Genomic DNA, 26,441 nt, shown 5'->3' with positions numbered 1-26,441 from the left:
GCGTCACATTCCCTTATCCGGCTGTCCAGACGCTGCCTGTCGATAAAGTTATTAAAACGGTGCAAAACATAATCTATAGATGACACGCTTGCCTAATATTTATTACATTTTTTCCTTATAATGACAATTCATAGTTCGATGAGTTTCTGTTTGATTGTTCATGTGACCATTTTATGTGTGTGAGTTGAATTGAATTGGGGTCTTTCTGGCAGCGCGCGAGACAGTCAGTGTAACAGGTGTGTAGGGCGCTATTTTATAACTTACCTGCCGCAGGTGACTGTGGTAGAAGTCTAACAAACTAACTGACGAACTGAAGCGAAACGAGTCAAAGTTGATAAAAGTAAGTATACCTGTTTTTATATAACAAATTATAGCTCATTAAATGTGTCGTGGGTTTGGTATGCGGTAGCGACTGTGCATCCGGACTTACTGCCTCCCCCTCGTCGTTCTCTGTGGGAGAGAGAGAGCGAGAATGAAGCGACAGCACGGACAGTTTGGCCAAACAACGATTCAAGTTTTAAAACTGTCGTATGGCTATGATGGCTTTTCTCTTTCACTTTACTGTATTTTTCTCTTGTTGAGAAGAATAATGTGAAAGCTGAAAATCATCTCCGTTTGCTAAAACAGCATAGTGAATGAACGAACAGGAGAGAAGCAGAAAGTCACGTGATAAACAAACATGGTGAGGTATTTTATTAACCGAGGGAAAGTAGGTTTTATATCAGACATTCATCATTAAATATCTTGTTCGCAATAACGTTTGTATTGATTGTCATAGAAACGTCAAAATAAGTCCTAATTGTTCTAAAAGTGTCTGGCCTACTTTACAACCGTTGATTTGCTTACAAATGCATTTGTTGATTTGATAGAAATAATCAAACCATATAGAAATGCATTTACATATCTTTTTCGCAATAACTTTGGCATTAGTTGTCATAAACATCAAAACAAGTGTTAATTATTCTACAAAGGTCTGGCCTACTTTACAACCATTGATTTGCATACAAATTCATATGTTGATTTGATATAAATAATCAAATGTGACCGACCGGCTCGATTCGGTCTTATGTAGCAAAATTTGAAGATATGTTTTTTTACATTGTATAAAAGTAGAGACTCAGAGCTAGAAAATGGTATATCATACACTGCAGTTGAGGAACAATGGGAAAGTAATTCTGCTTTGAAAGTTGATAAACGTGTAACCCCACTTTTGAGAATGGCCTTTAATGTTTTGGTACACCTACTGGAGAGCTCTTCTTTGTCTACGCTCATTCAGCACCGTTCACACCATCTTAAGCCTTAGCCCCACCGATCTCTTTAAGGATTCACATGTGAGGCCATGTGCTAAACAGAGTGAGTAGTTTAGTAAACAACCAAAGATTTCAAGACTAAAAGTAGTAGCCTACAATAAGGGAAAAACTCAAGGTAAAAATAGACTTTATCTAGTCCTTGGCCTATATCCTAATCTGACTTTGGTGCAGGTCGTGTTGTTCTTCACATTACCGTCTCTGGTAAACAAAATCTAAGTTTATTGGTCACATGCACAGGATACAGAAGATGTAAATGGTACAGTGAAATGGTTACTTGCATAGTAGCAATACCAAACAGTGTCCAGATGTAAATATTTTATAATTATTAGACAACGCTTACCTGACACACTTGTCTAAATTGATGGGTCAAGTGAAGGAAATGCTGTAACCACCCCCCAGCCACATCTAGCTAAGTGGATGGGTCACTATTGTCTAGACATGTACACATGTTCATGAAATACAATAGATGGCCGTAATCACCCCCAGGCACACCTGGCTAATTTGATGGGTCATGTAATCATCTGGCGACATCTTCTGTTTAGACATGTAGCTAGCTAGCTAAACAATGAAAAGGCATAATCCATACCAATACAAACATTGTAATAGCTGTAGTATGAATCTGCAGGTAGCTAAAGCTAACCAACTAGGTTCAATGTTAGCTAGCTAACGTTAGGCTATAACTAGCAATGCACATTTATTTTTGATTTGAATAATATTACTACACAGATCATACACGTAACGTTAGCTAGCGAGCCAGCAAGCTAACGTTCACTAGTACGCTTTAACTTGCAATGAAAATGATTTTCAGACATGATTAGAAACTTATAATAGCTGAAAATGTAGCTAGACTCTTACCCGTATACATGGATGAACGCTTCACGACAGACTGGAACCATTTAACTCTGTTTTGTTTGTAGCTACATCTTGTTTGGCCAGCGTTGTCTAGTCACACCGGTTCACACTGACTGTGGCGTGTGCAGAAAGTAGCCCATCACTTTTTCCAACTGATCTGTCGATAGTGCCTGCTAAATTCAGGGCATCAATGTTGAGAAAAGTATCAACTTTTGTAGTTCTCGATTGCTAACGTTATATCTTTCAAAAACGGCACGGTAGAAAGGACTACCAACACATACTGACCAGCTCAAATGGACAGAAGCCTTCTATATGGCAGACCAATCCGAACTCTCTCTCGGCATGTCCAGCCCACTCATTATCTCAGCCAATCATGGCTAGTGGGAAGGTTGCTGTCTTTATCTGTGGCTTAACCAACTAGGCTCGTAATTTAACCATTTTATTCGTATTTACAGATGGCATACACGTTTGTTATTAAAGCACATGAAAGTTCACATGTTCCAGAAGGCATTACTGCCAAAAAGCGAATTTTGATTAAAAAAAAAAAAAAGTTTACGTTCAAATGGCTCTCCTGTGAAGTATTGACCCGCGACATACGCCTAGTTTCCTGAAACAAGTAACATTTTAGTACTCAAGTTCACTGATGTCATGATTTGACCTTATTTTCTGAGTTCCAGGTTGTCTTGAAAGCACCATCAGATGCAGGTATCATCAGTCCAGTAAAATAAAAAAGCAAATTATTTCAATTTATGCTCAGCTGTGCCTTGCAAGTGCTACACCAACTGATCTATTTGGTTATCAAAGCTCGAGTTTTGAAATCTAATATGGTCTGAGAAGAACAATATTGGCAGGCCAGGCATATAGCCAATATGGTGTTATAATGTATTAGGCCTACTGCACAAACCTAATTTCTACAGAACTGTTTTTATTAGATTAATGTACATTTTTTAAGTAATGTTTAAAAAAAAAAAATCGGAGCGGTAGATCTCGGCTTGCTTTTTGAAAGTGATCTTGAATGGCGCCGGAGGGGTTGGCTGCCGTTTTTACGGGCTACTAACCAATTGTGCTATTTAGTAAAAAAATAAATAGAGTTGTTTGTAACTTATTTTGTGCATAATGTTGACGCTACCATCTCTTATGACCGAAAAGAGCTTCTGGATATCAGAACAGTGATTACACACCTAGAACTGGATGAAGATTTTTTTCTTTAATGAGTCTCAAGCGAAGGATATAATGTTGCTCCCAGACAAGGCCCAAATCCCCGCCATTCGCATGAAGGAAATCAGATCAGGGTGCCTCGTGAGAATTCGTCAGCGAGTGGGTAGCCCGCCTCTTCCGTTCTATTGGCCAACGTGCAATCACTGGAGAATAAACTGGATGAACTCTGAAGTTGTCCTACCAACGGGACATTAAAAACTGTAATATTTTATGTTTCACCGAATCGTGGCTGAACGACGACACGGATAATATACAGTTGGCTGGGTTTTCCGTGCATCGGCAGGACAGAACAGATACATCTGGTAAGACGAGAGGTGGGTGTGTGCATCTATTTGTTAATAACAGCTGGTGCGCGATGTCTAATACTAAGGTAGTCTCGAGGTATTGCTTGCCTGAGGTAGAGTACCTCATAATAATCTGTAGACCACACTTTCTACCAAGAGCGTTTTCATCGATATTTTTCGTAGCCGTCTATTTCCCACCACAAACCGACACTGGCACTAAGGCCGCACTCAACAAGCTGTATAAGGCCATAAGCAAACAAGAAAATGCTCATCCAGAAGCGGTGCTCCTAGTGGCCAGGGACTTTAATGCAGGCAAACTTAAATTTGTTTTACCTAATTTCTACCAGCATGTCACATGTGCAACCAGAGGAAAAAAAACTCTAGAACACCTTTACTCCACACACAGAGATGCGTACACAGCTCTCCCTCGCCCTCCATTTGGCAAATCTGACCCTAATCTTGATTACAAGCAAAAACTAAAGCAGGAAGTACCAGTGACTCGCACAATACGGAAGTGGTCAGATGACACGGATGCTATGCTACAAGACTGTTTTGCTAGCACAGACTGGAATATGTTCCGGGATTCATCCAATGGCATTGAGGAATATACCACCTCAGTCACCGGCTTCATCAATAAGTGCATCGACGGCGTAGTCCCCACATTGACCGTACATACATATCCCAACCAGATGCCATGGATTACAGGCAACATCCGCACCGAGCTAAAGGCTAGCGCTGCCGCTTTCAAGGAGCGGGACACTAATCCGGACGCTTATAAGAAATCCCGCTATGCCCTCAGACGAACCATCAAACAGGCAAAGCATCAATACAGGACTAAGACTGAATCCTACTACACCAGCTCTGATGCTCGTCGGATGTAGCAGGGCTTGCAAGCTATTACAAAGGGAAACCCAGCCGCGAGCTGCCTAGTGACACAAGCCTACCAGACGGGCCAAATGCCTTTTTGCTTCAAGGCAAGCAACACTGAAGCATGAATGAGAGCACCAGCTGTTCCGGACGACTATGTGAGCACGCACTCCGTAGCCGATATGAGCAAGACCTTTTAAACAGGTCAACATTCACAAGGCTGTGGGGCCAGACGGATTACCAGGATGGGTACTCCGAGCATGCGTGGACCAACTGGCAAGTGTCTTCACTGACATTTTCAACCACTCCCTGACAGTCTGTAATGCATACATGTTTCAAGCAGACTACTGTAGTCCCTGTGCCCAAGAAAGCAAAGGTAACCTGCCTAAATGACTACCGCCCCGTAGCACTCAAGTCGATAGCAATGAAGTGCTTTGAAAGGCTGGTCATGGCTCACATCAACACCATTATCCCAGAAACCCTAGACCCACTCCAATTTGCATACCGCCCCACAGATTATGTAATTTCCCTTTCCCACCTGGACAAAAGGAATACCTATGTGAGAATGCTGTTCATTGACTACAGCTCAGCGTTCAACACCATAGTGCCCACAAAGCTCATCACTAAGCTAAGGACCCTGGGACTAAACACCTCCCTCTGCAACTGGATCCTGGACTTCGTGACGAGCCACCCCCAGGTGGTAAGGGTAGGCAACAACACATCTGCCACGCTGATCCTCAACACTGGGGCCCCTCAGTGGTGCGTGCTTAGTCCCCTCCTGTACTCCCTGTTCACCCACGACTGCATGGCCAAGCACGACTCCAACACCCTCATTAAGTTTGCTGACAACACAAACGTGGTTGGCCTGATCATTGACAATGATGAGACAGCCTATAGGGAGGAGGTCAGAGACCTGGCAGTGTGGTGCCAGGACAACAACCTCTCCGTCAACTTGAACAAGACAAAGGAGATGATCGTGGACTACAGGAAAAGGAGGGCCGAACACACCCCCATTCACATTGACTTGGCTGTAGTGGAGCGGGTAGAGTTTCAAGTTCCTTGGTGTCCATATCACCAACAAAATATCATGGTCCAAACACACCAAGAAAGTTGTGAAGAGTGCAAGACAAAGCCTATTCCCCCTCAGGAGACTGAAAAGATTTGGCGTGGGTCCTCAGATTCTCAAAGTTCTACACCTTTACCATCGAGAGCATCCTGACCGGTTGCATCGCCACCTGGTATGGCAACTGCTCGGCATCTGACCGTAAGGCGCTACAGAGCCCAGTACATCAGTGGGGCCAAGCTTCCTACCATCCAGGACCTATATACTAGGCGGTGTCAGAGGAAGGCCCAAACAATTGTCAGACTCCAGTCACCCAAGTCATAGATGGTTCTCTCTGCTACCGCACGGCGGAGCGCCAAGTCTAATTCTAAAAGGCTCCTTAACAGCTTCTACCCCCAAGCCATAAGACTGCTGAACAATTAATCAAATGGTCACCTGGACTATTTGCATTGACCCCCCCCCCCCCCTTTTAGATGGAAATGTACAGTTGAAGTCGGCAGTTTACATACACCTTAGCCAAATACACACTCAGTTTTTCACAATTCCTGACATTTAATCCTAGTAAAAATTCCCTGTCTTAGGTCAGTTAGGATCACCACATTATTTTAAGAATGTAAAATGTCAGAATAATAGTAGAGAGAATGATTTCTTTCAGCTTTTATTTCTTTCATCACATTCCCAGTGGGTCAGACGTTTACATACACTCAATTAGTATTTGTTAGCATTGCCTTTAAATTGTTTAACTTGGGTCAAACGTTTCGGGTAGCCTTCCACAAGCTTCCCACAATAAGTTGGGTGAATTTTGGCCCATTCCTCCTGACAGAGCTGGTGTAACTGAGTCAGGTTTGTAGGCCTCCTTGCTCGCACACGCTTTTTCAGTTCTGACCACAAATGTTCTATAGGATTAAGGTCAGGGCTTTGTGATGGCCACTCCAATACCTTGACTTTGTTGTCCTTAAGCCATTTTGCCACAACTTTGGAAGTATGCTTGGGGTCATTGTCCATTTGGAAGACCCATTTGCGACCAAGCTTTAACTTCCTGACTGATGTCTTGAGATGTTGCTTCAATATATCCACATAATTGTCCTTCCTCATGATGCCATCTATTTTGTGAAGTGCACCAGTCCCTCCTGCAGCAAAGCACCCCCACAGCATGATGCTGCCACCCCCGTGCTTCATGGTTGGGATGGTGTTCTTCGGCTTGCAAGTGGACCCTTTTTCCTCCAAACATAACAATGGTCATTATGGCCAAACAGTTCTATTTTTGTTGCATCAGACCAGAGGACATTTCTCCAACAAGTACGATCTTCGTCCCCATGTGCAGTTGCAAACCGTAGTCTGGCTTTTTTATGGCGGTTTTGGAGCAGTGGCTTCTTCCTTGCAGAGCCGCCTTTCAGGTTATGTCGATTATAGCACTCGTTTTACTTTGGATATAAATACTTTTGTACCTGTTTCCTCCAGCATCTTCACAAGGTCCTTTGCTGTTGTTCTGGGATTGATTTGCACTTTTCGCACCAAAGTACGTTCATTTCTAGGAGACAGAATGCGTCTCCTTCCTGAGCGGTATGACGGCTGCGTGCTCCCATGGTGTTTATACTTGCGTACAATTTTTTGTACAGATGAACGTGGTACCTTCAGGCGTTTTGGAAATTGCTCCCAGGGATGAACCAGACTTGTGGAGGTCTACAATTTCTTTTCTGTGGTCTTGGCTGATTTCCCTATCAGAAGCTTCTAAAGCCATGACATTATTTTTCTGGAATTTTCCAAGCTGTTTAAAGGCACTGTCAACTTAGTGTATGTAAACTTCTGACCCACTGGAATTGTAATACGGTGAAATAATCTCTCTGTAAACAATTGTTGGAAAAATTACTTGTGTCATGCACAAAGTAGATGTCCTAACCGACTTGCCAAAACTATAGTTTCTTAACAAGAGTGGTTGAAAAACGAGTTTTAATGGCTCCAACCTAAGTGTATGTAAACTTCTGACTTCAACTGTATGTATGCTATGCGTGTATCTCTGACACAACTTAGTCCCCAGGGTAATACACACACACACACACCCTTAGCTTATGTGACATAGACAAGTAGAGGTTGAATGAATGTGTGTAACGGTACTGTAGTTCACGTGTGATCTTACCCAGGCCACAGTCTCCAGTCTTCATCCAGTCTCCAGCCCAGGTCTTCATTCAGACTGCTTATTATTAATGATCACAGATTAACCAGCTCATTCAAAAACCCCTCTGGAAATCTCTATTTCTCTCTCTGATCATTCATTAGCGGTGTGTTTAACTGTGTATTAGCAGTAATTGGATAGTCATTAGTGTCTGCGTTCATTAGCGGTGTGTTGTTTGAATGGCTCCTACTGAGACCTGATGTTCTCATTAGATACTAATGGCTCTGCTAGACGTAAGCAGGTGTGTGCGTGTTAGTGATGCGCGGGTCAGCTGTTTGTTCACCTAACCCCCCCCCCCCCCTGCTCGCAATTGCTAATAACCTATCTGCAACCGCCCGACTACATGTGAAAATCTGAGGCCCGACCCCAACCTGCCAATATAGAAAGAGATGTACAGGCAGATATGCCGTAAACGAGTTTTTGACAGGGAGTGCGGGATTCATTTTTTTTTTTTTTTTTTTTTTTAAAGCCTAATTTACAGTGATCTCAACGTTTTTGGGACAGTGACAGTTATGATATTTGTGCATCTAACTTTTTCACTCATCATTATTCACGATTCATTCAGGATTATCCGTAATCATAGTAGCATCCACATTAATGTAGAAGTTTTTAGAAACATGTTCTATTCTTATTTACAGTAAAAGTGACTCCAAAATGACACAATACATTATTTACTATTCTTTTATATTGGGCACAAAATAATCTGAAACGCAACCAAAACAAACAGCAAATGCATCCAATAAGTTTGTCGAGTCACAAGCTTGATGTGATCATTGCGTGCTTGGAATATGGGACCAAATACTAAACTTTTGACTACTTTAATACACAAGTGAATTTGTGGTGGGGACTATGTATATAAAGTGCTGTAATTTCTAAACGGTTCACCCGATATGGATGAAAATACCCTCAAATGAAAGCTGACAGTCTGCACTTTAACCTTATAGTCATTGTGTCATTTCAGCAACAACACATTTTTCACTGTCCCAATACTTTCGGAGCTCACTGTAGGATAGGCCCTGTTTCTGCTTATCATTTCTGACATTTTGGTAGGCTATTTGTAAGTGAACTTCTCTATAATTAGATATATGCTGCTTCTCTTCTGTCATAACCTAACAGTAAAATAAACTAGATGACCTACATACTGGTCTTGAGGAGAAGAGAAAAAAACTGTTGTGATGTTCTCCTCTGCACTGTTCATAACAACCCATTAAATGTGGAGGAGGAGTTAAGATGGCGCGTGGCCTTGTTAACGCCCAAAAGCACAAGTCCCGTTACAGGACCTCTCTCCATTTCCCCTGAAAACCGGAACATCTAGGAGGCTATACGTCTGTCATTTACTAGAAGCCTAAATAAACCCTTTGTCACCAGAAAATATGTCCTACATCGATAGAATGAATGCTTCAATCTTAAATTTAGTTGTCAATGACATCAGTAAAGTTGTCTCGCTCATCTCTGCTTCTCAAAGACGTTTATGGACCAGGGAGAAACTCAACAACAAAAAACAAAAAGATTTTTCGTGCAACATTTTCAAATTTTGAAAATGCCCCAACATGTTTCTGATAAGATTTCGGCTTGGAAGTATAACTTATGTGTTTGAAGTACTATCAGCTTTTATGAATCTGAAATAGATGGCACCTTTTTTACAGACGGTCCCTAACCGTGCATTTATTCGCTTATTTTTGCATTGTAATTTCTGAAAATTACCATTAATATATTGTGGCTGGTTTCCTGGTTGCTAAAATTCTACACTGTTCGCTCAATTTCAGTTTGTGAGAAAACAAGCACTGAATAGTGTATTGACAGTAGTGTTATGATTTTCTACACTTCGGGTGCTTGTCTCACAAACTGAAATTGAGTGAACATTGTAGAATTGTAGCAACCAGGAAATGACAGGGCGATTTCCGCTAGATAACACAGCAAACCAAGTCAGAATGAATATCACAGCCAATCACAACACTGGAAGGTAAGTAATACAGTGAAACGCTGTCATTACACTATTAGCGGCACCTGCTCGTCGAACATCTCATTCCAAAACCATGAGCATTAATATGGAGTTGGTCCCCCCCCCCCCTTTTGCTGCTCAAACAGCCTCCACTCTTCTGGGAAGGCTTTCCATTAGATGTTGGAACATTGGTGCGGGGGACTTGCTTCCATTCAGCCATGTGAGGTTGGGCACTGATGTTGGGCGATTAGGCCCTGGCTCGCAGTTGGTGTTCCAATTCATTCTAAAGGTGTTCGATGGGGTTGAGGTCAGAGCTCTGTGCAGAGCAGTCAAGTTCTTCCACACCGATCTCGACAAACCATTTCTGTATGGACCTCGGTTTGTGAATGGGGGAATTGTCATGCTAAAACAGGAACGGGCCTTCCCCAAAACCTTTTTAGATCAGCTTTTAACATTGCAGATTGTAGCTTACACCATCCCTTCCCTAATTAGAGTAAACTAATGGACAACAACACAGGCTTCTACTTCCAGTTTATACATACTATATACATTTTATACTATTTTACAATAGTTATCTTTTGTTTGTTATTAGTTCCATGTCTTAACACCATCCAGTTTTGATTTTCTATTTGCCATATATTTTTATTTTTATTCTCATAGTTTCTACATATTGTAAATTAAAGATTTTTTTTTGCTAAAAGTATTATTATTATTAACTGATTTTACTATTACTTTTCAAATCTCCCACCAGTGCTATCTGCAGAGTTAGCTTCAGGTAAATGTTGCAATTCTTCAGCCATTTCTGGACCTGTGACCAAAAACCTGTGATGGTTGTATCCCGTGTGTGTGTGTGTGTGTGTGTGTGTGTGTACAGTTGAAGTCGGAAGTTTACATACACTTAGGTTGGAGTCATTAAAACTCGTTTTTCAACCACTCCACAGATTTCTTGTTAACAAACTATAGTTTTGGCCCTTTACGGTTTCATCATGGTAATGCCCTCGTGCAGTAATTGAGGTCCATACAGAAATGGTTTGTCAAAATCGGTGTGGAAGAACTTGACTGGCCTGCACAGAGCCCTGACCTCAACCCAATCGAAAACCTTTGGGATGAGTTGGAACGCCGACTGTGAGCCAGGCATAATCGCCCAAGATCAGTTCCCGACCTCACTAATGCTCATGTGGCTAAAATGGAAGCAAGTTCCTGCAGCATTGTTCCAACATCTAGTGGAAAGCCTTCCCAGAAGAGTGGAGGCTGTTATAGCAGCAAAAGGGGGGATCAACTCCATATTTAATGCCCATGATTTTGGAATGAGATGTTCGACGAGGAGGTGTCCACATACTTTTGGTCATGTAGTGTATGTGGGAACTTGAGGGTGTGGTGTTTTCTTACCAACCAGCATCTCAATAGCAGTATCTGTAGCTCAGCTGGTAGAGCATGGCGCTTGTAACGCCAGGGTAGTGGGTTCGATCCCCGGGACCACCCATAAGTAAAAATGTATGCGCACATGACTGTAAGTCGCTTTGGATAAAAGTGTCTGCTAAATGGCTTATTATTATTATTATTATTATCAATATTATTATTTATGTGTGTAACACCTTTTCATTCCGCTGGAGGTAATATATTAGGCTATGTGATGGATCAAAAATAATAAAACTAGATAAAAAAAATAATGAAAGAAAAACCTCATGATACGAATTCCACAATAATGGTACATTTTATGACTGTAAGTCGCTTTGGATAAAAGCGTCTGCTAAATGGCATATTATTATTATTATTATGGATTTTGACAGCATTGTTCTCTTTTTATTTATAGCCATTCAGTGTCTCAGATAGGGAGATGTGTTATGGTTTTCTATGTACCAGACAACAAGTTCATTGTCACAAACTAAACCCATGATCCACAAGAGTTCATTTTAAATGTTTGCGTGTGCGTTCAGCCCAGGGCCTCCTGTAACATTACAGCGCTGCGGGGCAGATAACTTTTTGTGTTTGAGAGAAAGAGGGTCAGTCAGCTGATGTTGGGCCATGGGAAGGTCATTCATCAGCACTGAGAGCTGTCCACATTTTTACATTTTAGTCATTTAGCAGACACTCTTATCCAGAGTGCATACACTTTCTGGTTGTTGTTCTGACATGAGCTACAGGTGACACACTACCAGTCAAAAGTTTGGACACATCTACTCATTCAAGGGTTTTTCTTTTATTTGTACTATTTTTGTTTAGTTTTTTACTTTGTAGAATTATAGTGAAGACATTAAAACTATGAAATCACATATGGAATCATGTAGTAACCAAAAAAAGTGATAAACAAATCAAAATATATTTGAGATTCTTCAAATAGCCACCCTTTGCCTTGATGACAGCTTTGCACACTCTTGGCATTCTATCAACCAGCTTCATGAGGTAGTCACCTGGAATGCATTTAAATTGCCTAGTTAGAACTTAATTTGTGGAATTTCTTTCCTTCTTAATGCGTTTGAGCCAATCAGTTGTGTTGTGACAGGTAAGGGGGTATGCAGAAGATAGACATATTTGGTAAAAGACAAAGTCCATATTATGGCAAGAACAGCTCAAATAAGCAAGGAGAAACAACAGTCCATCATTACTTTAAGACATGAAGGTCAGTCAATACGGAACATTTCAAGAACTTCAAGTGCAGTCGCAAAAACCATAAAGCGCTATGATGAAACTGGCTCTCATGAGGACCGCCGCAGGAATGGAAAACCCAGAGTTACCTCTGCTACAGAGGATACGTTCATTAGAGTTACCTGCCTCAGAAATTGAAGCCCAAATAAATGCTTCACAGAGTTCAAGTCACAGACACATCTCAACATCAACTGTTCAGACGGGACTGCGTGAATCAGGCCTTCATGGTTGAATTGCTGCAAAGAAACCACTACTAAAGGACACCAATAAGAAGAAGAGACTTGCTTGGGCCAAGAAACACGAGCAATGGTCCTTTGGTCTGGAGTCCAAATCTGAGATTTTTGGTTCCAACCACTGTGTCTTTGTTTGTGAACAGGGGAATTTGTTTGACGCAGTGTGGGTGAACGGATGATCTCTACATGTGTATTTTCCACCGTAAAGCATGGAGGAGGAGGTGTTATGGTGTGGGGGTGCTTTTCTTTGCTGGTGACACTGTCTGTGATTTATTTAGAATTCAAGGCACATTTAACCAGCATGGCTACCACAAAATTATGCAGCGATACGCCATCCCATCTGGTTTGGGCTTAGTGGGACTATCCATTTGTTTTTCAACAGGACAATGACCCAACACACCTCCAGGCTGTGTAAGGGCTATTTTACCAAGAAGGAGAGTGATGGAGTGCTGCATCAGATGACCTGGTCTCCACAATCCCCCGACCTCAACCCAATTGAGATGGTTTGGGATGAGTCGGATGGCAGAGTGAAGGAAAAGCAGCCAACAAGTGCTCAGCATATGTGGGAACTCCTTCAAGACTGTTGGAAAATAATTCCAGGTGAAGCTGGTTGAGAGAATGCCAAGAGTGTGCAAAGCTGTCATCAAGGCAAAGGGGGGCTATTTTGAAGAATCTCAAATATAAAATATATTTGGATTTGTTTAACACTCTTTAGGTTACTACATAATTCTGTGTGTTATTTCACAGTTATGTCTTCTATTATTCTACAATGTAGAAAATAGTTAAAATAAAGAAAAACCCTTGAATGATAGGTGTGTCCAAACCTTTGACTGGTACTGTACATTTTAAACCGTCCTAAACAGCAGATGGTCTTGGTGATAGGAGGCCTAAACACACCCTCAGGTGTCAGATGTTTCATCGAAAAGACCGTCTTTATTCTTGGGCAAGGGATGAAAATCGGTGTCCTGTGGGATACTGGTCTCTTAGGCTAAAGAATGCTGCGTGACACATTGATTACATCACAATGTACTAATTTATACCCACATGAACATTCCTTACCCAGCCTCTGTGACCCTCCAAGCATCCAGTGTGTGTGTGTGTGTACGCATGCTCGAGGGCATGTGAATGAGCTTCTTTTGGAAGACATCACAAGATGGATGATTATTGTTCCTCATTCACTCTGCTCTCACCAACTGATATTTCTGTTTTTTTATGAATACCCCTGGGGTGGGTTTCTTCCCTATTTTTTTATTTTTTTTTTCTGTGTGTGTGTCCTGCTAATGGAACAATGCTTCTAAGTCAGCTTGTAGTTCATGTGACAACAGACCCCAGGACAGGTGGCCTACAGCAGTGGTTACCAAACGGCTTTCTGCTCCCTGGGGTGGGTGGGGGTGGGGGGCTGTCCGGCTTTCTGCTCCCTGGGGGGGGGGCTGTCCGGCTTTCAACTTACTCTTGAAAGTTGCAATAGGTGCCATTTCTTAATTGGGTAGTGCATCAACAGTTCCTCTTGTCATGTCAGTCATTGCACACCTTAGAGAGACATAACAGAAATGTCCAGATCAACTAGCCTATGTCAGCTAACGTTTTTAGCTAGGTTTTTTTAGCCCATAGATTTTGTTGTAATGTTTGTCACTCAAATATCACATGAATATACATGGCAAGATGTATAAATTGCAAGAAATAAGTTTTAAACCTGACAGAATGTTATTTCCACCAACGAGGGGGTGTGAACAGTTTGTCATGAACAGTGCTTGTGCCCATAGAAATAGACGCGGCACGCGGGACGTTCCCCAATGGTAACTAAAGAAGAAGAAACTAGAGGTGTCATGGCGGACTGAACACAGCGATGCAGAATGCCTCAAGATAAAAACGTAGCATTCAATACCTGTAAGTTTGACTAAATATTAGCACTTCACTCCACATACTTGTGGGTAATAACCTTTTTAAATCTGGATAACAACACAAAATGCATTAGAAGGCTAGAGAAATGTGGGTGCAAAATATTGTGGCCCTGGTGGCACAAAATAATCAATGGTCTGACTGCAAAGAGATTCTTGGGAAAATGGTCACAACGGGGGACCAGCTTGTGTGTGTTTCAGGGTAGAGGGGGGTATCTGAGCTCCATCAGATAGGACTTGACATTGGTTAATCAAATCTCCCCATTCTTGCTCAATTTTGCATCCCTTCTCAAACAGCTACAGCAGATCCCCTGCTGATTTTGTACGTTTGCCCACTGACAAAGACATGATCAGTCTATCATTTTAATGGTAGGTTTATTTGAACAGTGAGAGACAGAATAACCACAAAAAAATCCAGAAAAACACAAAAACATAAATTGATTTGCATTTTTTAATGAGGGAAATAAGTATTTGACCCCTCAGCAAAACATGACTTAGTACTTGGTGGCAAAACGCTTGTTGGCAATCACAGAGGTCAGACGTTTCCTGTAGTTGGCCACCAGGTTTGCACACATCTTAGGAGGGATTTTGTTCCGCTCCTCTTTGCAGATCTTCTCCAAGTCATTAAGGTTTCGAGGCTGACGTTTGGCAACTCGAACCTTCAGCTCCCTCCAGAGATTTTCTATGGGATTAAGGTCTGGAGACTGGCTAGGCCACTCCAGGACCTTAATGTGCTTCTTCTTGAGCCACTCCTTTGTTGCCTTGGCCGTGTGTTTTGGGTCATTGTCATGCTGGAATACCCATCCACGACCCATTTTCAATGCCCTTGCTGAGGGAAGGAGGTTCTCACCCAAGATTTGATGGTACATGGCCCCGTCCATCGTCCCTTTGATGCGGTGAAGTTGTCCTGTCCCCTTAGCAGAAAAACACCCCCAAAGCATAATGTTTCCACCTCCATGTTTGATGGTGGGGATGGTGTTATTGGGGTCATAGGCAGCATTCCTCCTCCTCCAAACATGGCGAGTTGAGTTGATGCCAAAGAGCTCAATTTTGGTCTCATCTGACCACAACACTTTCATCCAGTTCTCCTCTGAATCATTCAGATGTTCATTGGCAAACTTCAGACAGGCCTGTATATGTGCTTTCTTGAGCAGGGGGACCTTGCGGGCGCTGCAGGATTTCAGTCCTTCACGGCGTAGTGTGTTACCAATTGTTTTCTTGGTGACTATGGTCCCAGCTGCCTTGAGATCATTGACAAGATCCTCCGGTGTAATTCTGGGCTGATTCCTCACCGTTCTCATGATCATTGCAACTCCACAAGGTGAGATCTTGCATGGAGCCCTAGGCCGAGGGAGATTGACAGTTATTTTGTGTTTCTTCCATTTGCGAATAATCGCACCAACTGTTGTCACCTTCTCTCCAAGCTGCCTGGCGATGGTCTTGTAGCCCATTCCAGTCTTGTGTAGGTCTACAATCTTGTCCCTGATATCCTTGGAGAGCTCTTTGGTCTTGGCCATGGTGGAGAGTTTTTGGAATCTGATTGATTGATTTCTTCTGTGGACAGGTGTATTTTTATACAGGTAACAAGCTGAGATTAGGAGCACTCCCTTTAAGAGTGTGCTCCTAATCTCAGCTCATTACCTGTATAAAAGACACCTGGGAGCCAGAAATCTTTCTGATTTGAGAGGGGTTCAAATACTTATTTCCCTCATTAAAATGCAAATCAATTTTTAACATTTTTGACATGCGTCTTTCTGGATTTTTGTTTTGTTATTCTGTCTCTCACTGTTCAAATAAACCTACCATTAAAATTATAGACTGATCATTTCTTTGTCAGTGGGCAAACGTACAAAATCAGCAGGGGATCAAATACTTTTTTCCCCTCACTGTATATGCATTCACACATCAAGTCCTTTTCTTGAGTTGGGCTCCGGAATGGAACAACTGTTGAACCTCTGAGCTTGTGGTTGTTTGTGGGGGGAAGGGGGTGGGGAGAGTGTGGAAGGGGGTGGGGAGAGTGTGGAAGGGGGTGGGGAGAGTGTGGAAGGGGGTGGGGAGAGTGTGGAAGGGTTGGGGAGAGTGTGGAAGGGGGTGGGGAGAGTGTGGAAGGGGGTGGGGAGAGTGGGGAAGGGGGTGGGGAGAGTGTGTCACACACCTGTTGCTATGGGGTAATGATGTTCGAGACAATATAGGATAAATCACAATTGTTTGCTAAAATAATAATTGCTTGCCAAATGTAATTTTTGTAATGGCAATACAGGTTATAGGTAATAATCCTTTGCATGAACTCCCAACATTATTACGCATATTATTCGTTAATTGTGGAAATGAAGATACGTAAGATTTTTTTATTTATTTAAAAACGGTGTATAATTCAATCGAGGTGAGGGCGTTGGAAATACTTTTGGCGGTTGATCTGCTTCTGTTCTGTGGGTCGCACTGTGTGCTCTTTTTGAAGGATGGGTCCCGGTCTCTCGGGGGGCCATGGGATCCGGGGGGATTGGGGTGGTCTGCCGGTCACTGGGACGACAACCCAATTTGGGGGGAGGTTTTAGCGGGTGGAATAGTGGAGAACAATTGGATGTTTACTTAGTAGCGATGCTAATATCATGGTACAGCTATATGGACACTCAATCATTATGGTACTTTTTAAAGGTAAGTTTACAAACATATATTATGATAAATAGATTTGAAACTTGTATCTCATTATGGTACATGGTGAAATAAGTATAGCCAGTTATAATTGTAATGGCTTAGCAGATAATAAGACAAGACGATCAGTATTTACTTGCTAAAAGATTGTTTACATGGGACTCATTCAACAATTTTAGATGAAGTTGTGTGGAAAAAGGACTGGGGGCAAAGAAACTCAAAAGGGGTGGTGATATTAATTAACAATCATTTTGATCTGAATGTGCAAATTGTCCAAACAGATCTGCAAGGTAGATGGATTATTTTAAATATGTTTTTGAACCATAAACAGATTTCTCATTGAATCTATATGGTCCAAATAATGATGATCCATGCTTCTTTGAAAATATATATATATATATATATATATATATATATATATATATATATAATAATTTATCAAACCTACAGGCAATACAAGACTATTATTACGGTGGGAGATTATAATACGGTTTTAAATACCGGTTTTAAATACGGTCATGCTCTTAAGGAAATCACTAGTGGAAATATGGAGCCTTCAATAAGACATGGCGGAGGCTTAATCAAGCTAGTCGTCTTGACTACTTTGTGTCATTCTCGCTGGCACCAAAAGTTAGTGTTGATAGGGGACAGAATGCGGTCGGACCATCAAATAATTGGCGTATACATTACTCTTACAGAATTTCCACCTGGGTGAGGATATTGGAAGTGTAATCAAAGCCTATTGGATGATAACTCGTTGTCAACTAGGACAGAATCATTTATAACTGACTTTTTCCAGACATAACATCGGTACAGCAGATCCCCTTATTGTGTGCCTTTTGGAGGCCATGCAATTCTGAGGTCTTGGCTGATTTCTTTTGATTTTCCCATGATGTCACGCGAAGAGGCACTGAGTTTGAAGGTAGGCCTTGAAATACATCCACAGGTACACCTCCAATTGACTCAAATTATGTCAATTAGCCTATCAGAAGCTTCTAAAGCCATGACACAATTTTCTGGAATTTTCCATGCTGTTTAAAGGCACAGTCAACTTAGTGTATGTAAACTTCTGACCCACTGGAATTGTGATACAGTGAATTATAAGTGAAATGATCTGTCTGTAAATAATTGTCGGAGAAATTACGTGTCATGCACAAAGTAGATGTCCTAACCGACTTGCCAAAACGATAGTTTGTTATCAAGAAATTTGTGGAGTGGTTGAAAAACAAGTTTTAATAACTCCAACCTAAGTGTATGTAAACTTCCGACTTCAACTGTATGTACAGTGGGGGAAAAAAGTATTTAGTCAGCCACCAATTGTGCAAATTATCCCACTTAAAAAGATGAGAGAGGCCTGTAATTTTCATCATAGGTACACGTCAACTATGACAGACAAAATGAGAATTCTTTTTCCAGAAAATCACATTGTAGGATTTTTAATGAATTTATTTGCAAATTATGGTGGAAAATAAGTATTTGGTCAATAACAAAAGTTTCTCAATACTTTGTTATATACCCTTTGTTGGCAATGACACAGGTCAAACGTTTTCTGTAAGTCTTCACAAGGTTTTCACACACTGTTGCTGGTATTTTGGCCCATTCCTCCATGCAGATCTCCTCTAGAGCAGTGATGTTTTGGGGCTGTCGCTGGGCAACAGACTTTCAACTCCCTCCAAAGATTTTCTATGGGGTTGAGATCTGGAGACTGGCTAGGCCACTCCAGGACCTTGAAATGCTTCTTACGAAGCCACTCCTTCGTTGCCCGGGCGGTGTGTTTGGGATCATTGTCATGCTGAAAGACCCAGCCACGTTTCATCTTCAATGCCCTTGCTGATGGAAGGAGGTTTTCACTCAAAATCTCACGATACATGGCCCCATTCATTCTTTCCTTTACACGGATCAGTCGTCCTGGTCCCTTTGCAGAAAAACAGCCCCAAAGCATGATGTTTCCACCCCCATGCTTCACAGTAGGTATGGTGTTATTTGGATGCAACTCGGCATTCTTTGTCCTCCAAACACGATGAGTTGAGTTTTTACCAAAAAGTTCTATTTTGGTTTCATCTGACCATATGACATTCTCCCAATCCTCTTCTGGATCATCCAAATGCACTCTAGCAAACTTCAGACGGGCCTGGACATGTACTGGCTTAAGCAGGGGGACACGTCTGGCACTGCAGGATTTGAGTCCCTGGCGGCGTAGTGTGTTACTGATGGTAGGCTTTATTACTTTGGTCCCAGCTCTCTGCAGGTCATTCACTAGGTCCCCCCGTGTGGTTCTGGGATTTTTGCTCACCGTTCTTGTGATCATTTTGACCCCACGGGGTGAGATCTTGCTTGGAGCCCCAGATCGAGGGAGATTATCAGTGGTCTTGTATGTCTTCCATTTCCTAATAATTGCTCCCACAGTTGATTTCTTCAAACCAAGCTGCTTACCTATTGCAGATTCAGTCTTCCCAGCCTGGTGCAGGTCTACAATTTTGTTTCTGGTGTCCTTTGACAGCTCTTTGGTCTTGGCCATAGTGGAGTTTGGAGTGTGACTGTTTGAGGTTGTGGACAGGTGTCTTTTATACTGATAACAAGTTCAAACAGGTGCCATTAATACAGGTAACGAGTGGAGGACAGAGGAGCCTCTTAAAGAAGAAGTTACAGGTCTGTGAGAGCCAGAAATCTTGCTTGTTTGTAGGTGACCAAATACTTATTTTCCACCATAATTTGCAAATAAATTCATTAAAAATCCTACAATGTGATTTTCTGGAATTATTTTTCTCAATTTGTCTGTCATAGTTGACGTGTACCTATGATGAAAATGACAGGCCTCTCATCTTTTTAAGTGGGAGAACTTGCACAATTGGTGGCTGACTAAATACTTTTTTTCCCCACTGTATATGTATGTAATATATGGGGGATTGGAAATGATGCAGACAATTACATTGATATATATATATATATATATATATATATATACATTACAATACAATACTTTTCTTATACGGTTTTCAAAACATCATGCCAGGGAAAGCCTACACGAAACACAGTCCTTATTTGAAGTGTTTCTAAAATCCCATATGGAAATTATTAGAACCATTTCCCTGTTTGACTGCTAGGTTTTATGGGTATTTATGAGAACTCCACTGTGGAACTCTATTAACCCAATTGTGTCTGTCAACTGAACAGTCACTGTCTTGGTTTATGAGGGCGTTGTTGTCTGTGGCTGCTGAGATAGTAGTTGAATAGCCACCCGTCTACACCAATGATGAGATTTTTATCTTCATTAAGAGTTTGTCATTAAGCAGGAATGTGTCTGTCTACACGGCAGGTTTGACCAGTATTAGCAAACCGGAGAGACTGCATTAAAGCGAACACTGTCACACACACACACACACCCCTCCTATTGGATGTGTTTTAGGAATTGGGTGATTGAGCAGCAGGCTAATGTGGTGATTCAGAGCAATATGAAATCGACTGATCTTGTCTGCCCCAGGCCAGGGAGTGTCACCCAGATTACACCCTAATATAACACACTGGACAGGTTAGATCAGGGCTCTCCCACCCTGTTCCTGGAGAGCCTCCCCTGTTGTTTTTTTGAGCCAATTCCAGTTGTAACTAACCTTATTCAGCTTATCAACCAGCTAATTATTAGAATCCAGTGCACTAGATAAGGGTTGGAGTGAAAACCTACAGGAGGGTAACTCTCCAGGAACAGGGTTGGGGTGAACCTACAGGACGGTATCTCTCCAGGAACAGGGTTGAAGAGGCCTACGTTGGATCAGCACCATATACAATGGGGGAAAAAAGTATTTAGTCAGCCACCAATTGTGCAAGTTCTCCCACTTAAAAAGATGAGAGAGGCCTGTAATTTTCGTCATAGGTACACGTCAACTATGACAGACAAATTGAGATTTTTTTTTTCTCCAGAAAATCACATTGTAGGACTTTTAATGAATTTATTTGCAAATTATGGTGGAAAATAAGTATTTGGTCACCTACAAACAAGCAAGATTTCTGGCTTTCACAGACCTGTAACTTCTTCTTTTAAGAGGCTCCTCTGTCCTCCACTCGTTACCTGTATTAATGGCACCTGTTTGAACTTGTTATCAGTATAAAAGACACCTGTCCACAACCTCAAACAGTCACACTCCAAACTCCACTATGGCCAAGACCAAAGAGCTGTCAAAGGACACCAGAAACAAAATTGTAGACCTGCACCAGGCTGGGAAGACTGAATATGCAATAGGTAAGCAGCTTGGTTTGAAGAAATCAACTGTGGGAGCAATTATTAGGAAATGGAAGACATACAAGACCACTGATAATCTCCCTCGATCTGGGGCTCCACGCAAGATCTCACCCCGTGGGGTCAAAATGATCACAAGAACGGTGAGCAAAAATCCCAGAACCACACGGGGGGACCTAGTGAATGACCTGCAGAGAGCTGGGACCAAAGTAACAAAGCCTACCATCAGTAACACACTACGCCGCCAGGGACTCAAATCCTGCAGTGCCAGTACATGTCCAGGCCCGTCTGAAGTTTGCTAGAGTGCATTTGGATGATCCAGAAGAGGATTGGGAGAATGTCAGATGAAACCAAAATATAACTTTTTGGTAAAAACTCAACTCGTCGTGTTTGGAGGACAAAGAATGCTGAGTTGCATCCAAAGAACACCATACCTACTGTGAAGCATGGGGGTGGAAACATCATGCTTTGGGGCTGTTTTTCTGCAAAGGGACCAGGACGACTGATCCGTGTAAAGGAAAGAATGAATGGGGCCATGTATCGTGAGATTTTGAGTGAAAACCTCCTTCCATCAGCAAGGACATTGAAGATGAAATGTGGCTGGGTCTTTCAGCATGACAATGATCCCAAACACACCGCCCGGGCAACGAAGGAGTGGCTTCGTAAGAAGCATTTCAAGGTCCTGGAGTGGCCTAGCCAGTCTCCAGATCTCAACCCCATAGAAAATCTTTGGAGGGAGTTGAAAGTCCGTGTTGCCCAGCGACAGCCCCAAAACATCACTGCTCTAGAGGAGATCTGCATTGAGGAATGGGCCAAAATAACAGCAACAGTGTGTGAAAACCTTGTGAAGACTTACAGAAAACGTTTGACCTGTGTCATTGCCAACAAAGGGTATATAACAAAGTATTGAGAAACTTTTGTTATTGACCAAATACTTATTTTCCTCCATAATTTGCAAATAAATTCATTAAAAATCCTACAATGTGATTTTCTGGATTTTTTTTTTTTCCTCATTTTGTCTGTCATAGTTGACGTGTACCTATGATGAAAATTACAGGCCTCTTTCATCTTTTTAAGTGGGAGAACTTGCACAATTGGTGGCTGACTAAATATTTTTTTCCCCCACTGTAGGTCACTGGTGCAGAACCAAAAAGGTGCCCTCTCTCCCCTCTGTTCTCATCCTCTCCCCTTCATGGATCTGAGACGACTCTGTACAGTTCAATATAGCTTCTACCATACTACTTTCACCTATCCAATCATAGCAGAGCTGTCAAGTAGGGCAGAAGGAAGGAGGGGGGGGGTTAACTTTTTTAATAATGGAATACAGCCCTCCCTAGGTTTAAAGAACACGCTAGAATTGTCAGAGTTGGAGAACCCATTCTGTTGTCTAAACTGTCTCCTGAGTTGTTACAAGCACAATGTGTCCTGATATAGCCTCCTGTCGGACGTGTCTCTATCGTGTTGGTTATTAAAGGTGACATCATCAGATGGGTATGCAGCTGCAGCCTGATGTGAAGGAAATGCACGTCGGTCCTGTTTTTGGTTGGTTGGTACTTCCACGTTTGTAATTCCATGGGAATACTGAAGAAATCTGGTTGGTTCAGTTGCTCTGGCTCCACCTCTGAAACTGCACCGACGCTGGCAACTGTTACAAAACAGCAGCTAAGGTGATCTGATCTGGCTAGCTGATTTTAGAGTAGTGTGTTAGGATCCCCATTAGCTGTCGCTCATGCAGTTCTGCAGCTACCTTTTCTGGAGGTCCATAGTTGTAGCACCGAGTTTCTAAACCCAGAGGCGCAACATCGCAAGGCTTCCCGGGAACGCTTTGCGATGCAGGCCGGGTTTGGGTTTTGCAAAGTCAATGAATAACCACATCCTGTCCAACATGAAGTCTGATGTGTGTGTTGACCGTATCTAATCCCATCCCGTCCATCTTTGGGTCTGATATGTGTGTTAACAGTGAATAACCCCATACTGTCCAACATAAGGTCTGATGTGTGTGTGTGTGTGTGTGTGTGTGTGTGTTAACAGTGAATAACCCCATCCCGTCCAACATGAAGTCGGAGGCAAAGAAAGCTGCCAAGATCCTCCGAGAGTTTACTGAGATCTCCAACCGCACAGGGCCCGACAAACTCATCCCAGGTTTGTGTGAATGTGTAGTGGGAGTATATGTTCCTTTTGTCCCTCTCTGTGTGCGTCTGTCTGTGTCTGTGCGTGTCTGTGCGTCTGTGTCCGCGTGTGTGTGTGTGTGTGTGTGCGTCTGCGTGCGTGCGTGTGTGTGTGTGTTCATCCTGCCCTTGCTAAGGTATCATCTCTGACTCATACCTATTCATTTCTTTCCATCTCTCTCATTCTCCGCATGTCTTTATGGTGATGTCATCAGGGTTCTGTCAGGTGACAGTCCTCCATACCAGAGTTGGCAGGAAATTGTCATAGCATGCTAGCAGGACCTGCTAATAATTTGTGTGTGTGTGTGTTCTCCCTCCAGCCAATATATTAGCAAAGTGTCAGGGCCTGGCCATCATCACAGTGATCAAGGCAGGCTTCATGATCACAGCTCGTGGCGGTAGCGGCATTGTCATCGCTAGACTGGCTGATGGACGTAAGTTCACTACCACACACTGTACATGGTCATCGCCAGGACATCATTTCACTACATCCTCTCTCTCACTAGGTTGGTCTGCTCCCTCTGCCATTGGTATAGCTGGTCTGGGCGGTGGCTTTGAGATTGGAGTTGAGGTAGGTTGATCACCGGACACACCAGGGATCCAGCCTAACATTTTCCCCTGGTGGCACCAGCCCACGATTTTGGTCGCATCATGGGCTGAAAGAAAATGTGCGCAGTGTCACACAATAGAACAAATTGGAGCAATCATCTTATAAAGTAATTCACAGTGCTCTATTAAGAGGTGTAATTACTAGACTACTGAGATGGTATTCAATAAAGAAGTTAATCCAGTGATTGTAAAAATGTTTGGGTTGACAATTAGCCTATTTTTGTTCATTTACTGTCAAAATAGGGCTCCAGAATGTTCTGTTTTTTTTGGGGGGTGTTCAATAGAGATGAATTTGCCTTCATCTTTATGTGCACTAATATTAGATATAGTCCTAAACACATATGAATTTATTTTGTCCAGGTGGGTGAGGCCTCCTCATTCCAGTAGACACCTTTTTATTATTATTACAGGAATCATGAGGATAATACACTTTACTGTTTGACAAATTCATGTTTTTTATTTGCCTCCCAAAAAAGGATGTTTTGATTTAGGTGACCAGGTAGAATGCAGATCGCAACACACAGCCAAGTCAAAGGGTCGCAAAATGCGACTAAATGGTCGCAGTCAGGAGCCCTACACACACACACACACACACGCCCTACACACACACACACACACACACACACGCCCTACACACACACACACACACACACACACACACACACACACACACACACGCCCTACACACACACACACACACACACACACACACACACACACACGCCCTACACACACACACACACACACACACACACACACGCCCTACACACACACACACACACACACACACACGCCCTACACACACACACACACACTCAAACTCCTCACGTAATATTGACTTTGCTTTTTATGTAAAAAAATTTCAGTGAAAGTCTTTCCAGTTATTTTCACAGCCCGTTCAGCTCTTTATGAGTGTTATTTCCTGGTGATGTCCTGACACCTGTGGATGCTTTTAAGGCCAGACTAGCCGATCGCTGAGCTGTTGAGTGAATCTTCTCTTCCGGAGTGTCCCTCTGTGTCCCTTAAACACTGGAAACGCATCCCATCCATCCACACACACACACGCTTCCTCTTCCTCTTTCACTCTCCTCGGGTCATATTAACACATGATGAGGTCATCTCCTGTTAAATAGAATCCCTCAAAGTAATAAAGACAGACTAGAGTTGCACTTTCCCAAAATTACCTGGTTTTCCAGCAATCCCAGTTGGAAGATTCCCAAATGTCCTGCTTATTCCCTTGTGAACTCAAGGCTGTAATCACTTCAAAAAAAAGTACTGAGTTAAGGGTCTGAATACTTATGTAAATAAGGTATTTCTGTTTTTTATTTTTAATACATTTGCAAAAATTTCTCTAAACCTTTTTTTTTGCTTTGTCATTATGGGATATTGTGTGTCGATTTGATGAGGAAAACAATGTATTTAATCCATTTTAGAATAAGGCTGTAACGTAACAAAATGTGGAAAAAGTCAAGGGGTCTGAATACTTTCCGAATGCTCTGTATAGGAAATGGAGCGATACACTGAGTGGACAAAAAATTAACAATCCCTGCTCTTTCCATTACATAACTTTTACCTGGTCAGTCTATGATCCCTTATCGATGTCGACGTTAAATCCACTTCAATCAATGTAGATTAACAGGAGGAGATATATTTATGCCTTGAGACAATTGAGACCTGAATTGTGTATGTGTGCCATTCAGAGGGTGAACGGGCAAGACAAAATATTTTAAGTGCCTTTTGAACGGGGTATGGTAGTAGGTGCCAGGCGCACCGGTTTGTGTCAAGAACTGCAACGCTGTTGGATTTTGAACACCTCTAACAGTTTCCTGTGTATAATGAATGGTCCACCACCCAATGGACAACCAGCCAACTTGACACAACTGTGGGAAGGATTGGAGTCAACATGGGCCAGCATCCCTATGGAATGCTTTCGACACCTCGTGGAGTCCATGCCCAGACAAATTGAGACTGTTCTGAGGGCAAAAGGGGGGGTGCAACTCAATATCAGGAAGGTGTTCCTAATGTTTTGTACACTCAGTGTATATGTGTAGGAAGTAGAGAGATGTAGAGGCCTGCTTGCCTTTCTGTGGTGTCCATTAGGTGACTCACTGTGTTCATGTTTCTATTTTGGTGGTTTGTATCTTGATCCTAATCTGGTTACTGCCAGGTAGCTGACGGCACAGTAGTCTCCCTGTGGTCACACACACACACACACACACACACACACACACACACACACACACACACACACACACACACACACACACACACACAGGTGAATCAAAGCAGTATTGT

At 42.4% G+C, this 26,441-nt stretch overlaps 1 protein-coding gene across 1 annotated transcript in view; it reads left to right on the top strand.

Annotated features, from left to right (window-relative positions):
• Positions 1-252: 252 nt before the first annotated feature.
• The window catches only part of LOC311124790 (SH3 domain-containing YSC84-like protein 1), a gene marked incomplete at its 3' end in the record, with an annotated part of 41,314 nt that continues 15,125 nt past the window's right edge, over positions 253-26,441 (top strand). The window contains exons 1-4 of the mRNA XM_084198888.1: positions 253-340; positions 23,401-23,511; positions 23,858-23,971; positions 24,044-24,108. Coding sequence (XP_084055014.1) covers position 340; positions 23,401-23,511; positions 23,858-23,971; positions 24,044-24,108 — 291 coding nt within the window. The remainder of the gene's footprint in view (positions 341-23,400; positions 23,512-23,857; positions 23,972-24,043; positions 24,109-26,441) is intronic.

The sequence above is a fragment of the Coregonus lavaretus genome, assembly GCF_964263955.1.
Source record: "Coregonus lavaretus genome assembly, contig: HAP1_SCAFFOLD_3455, whole genome shotgun sequence".
Classification (NCBI taxonomy): Eukaryota; Metazoa; Chordata; class Actinopteri; order Salmoniformes; family Salmonidae; genus Coregonus; species Coregonus lavaretus.
The sequence above is the reverse complement of the archived record's forward strand: the minus strand, read 5'-3'. Positions and strand labels throughout refer to the sequence as shown.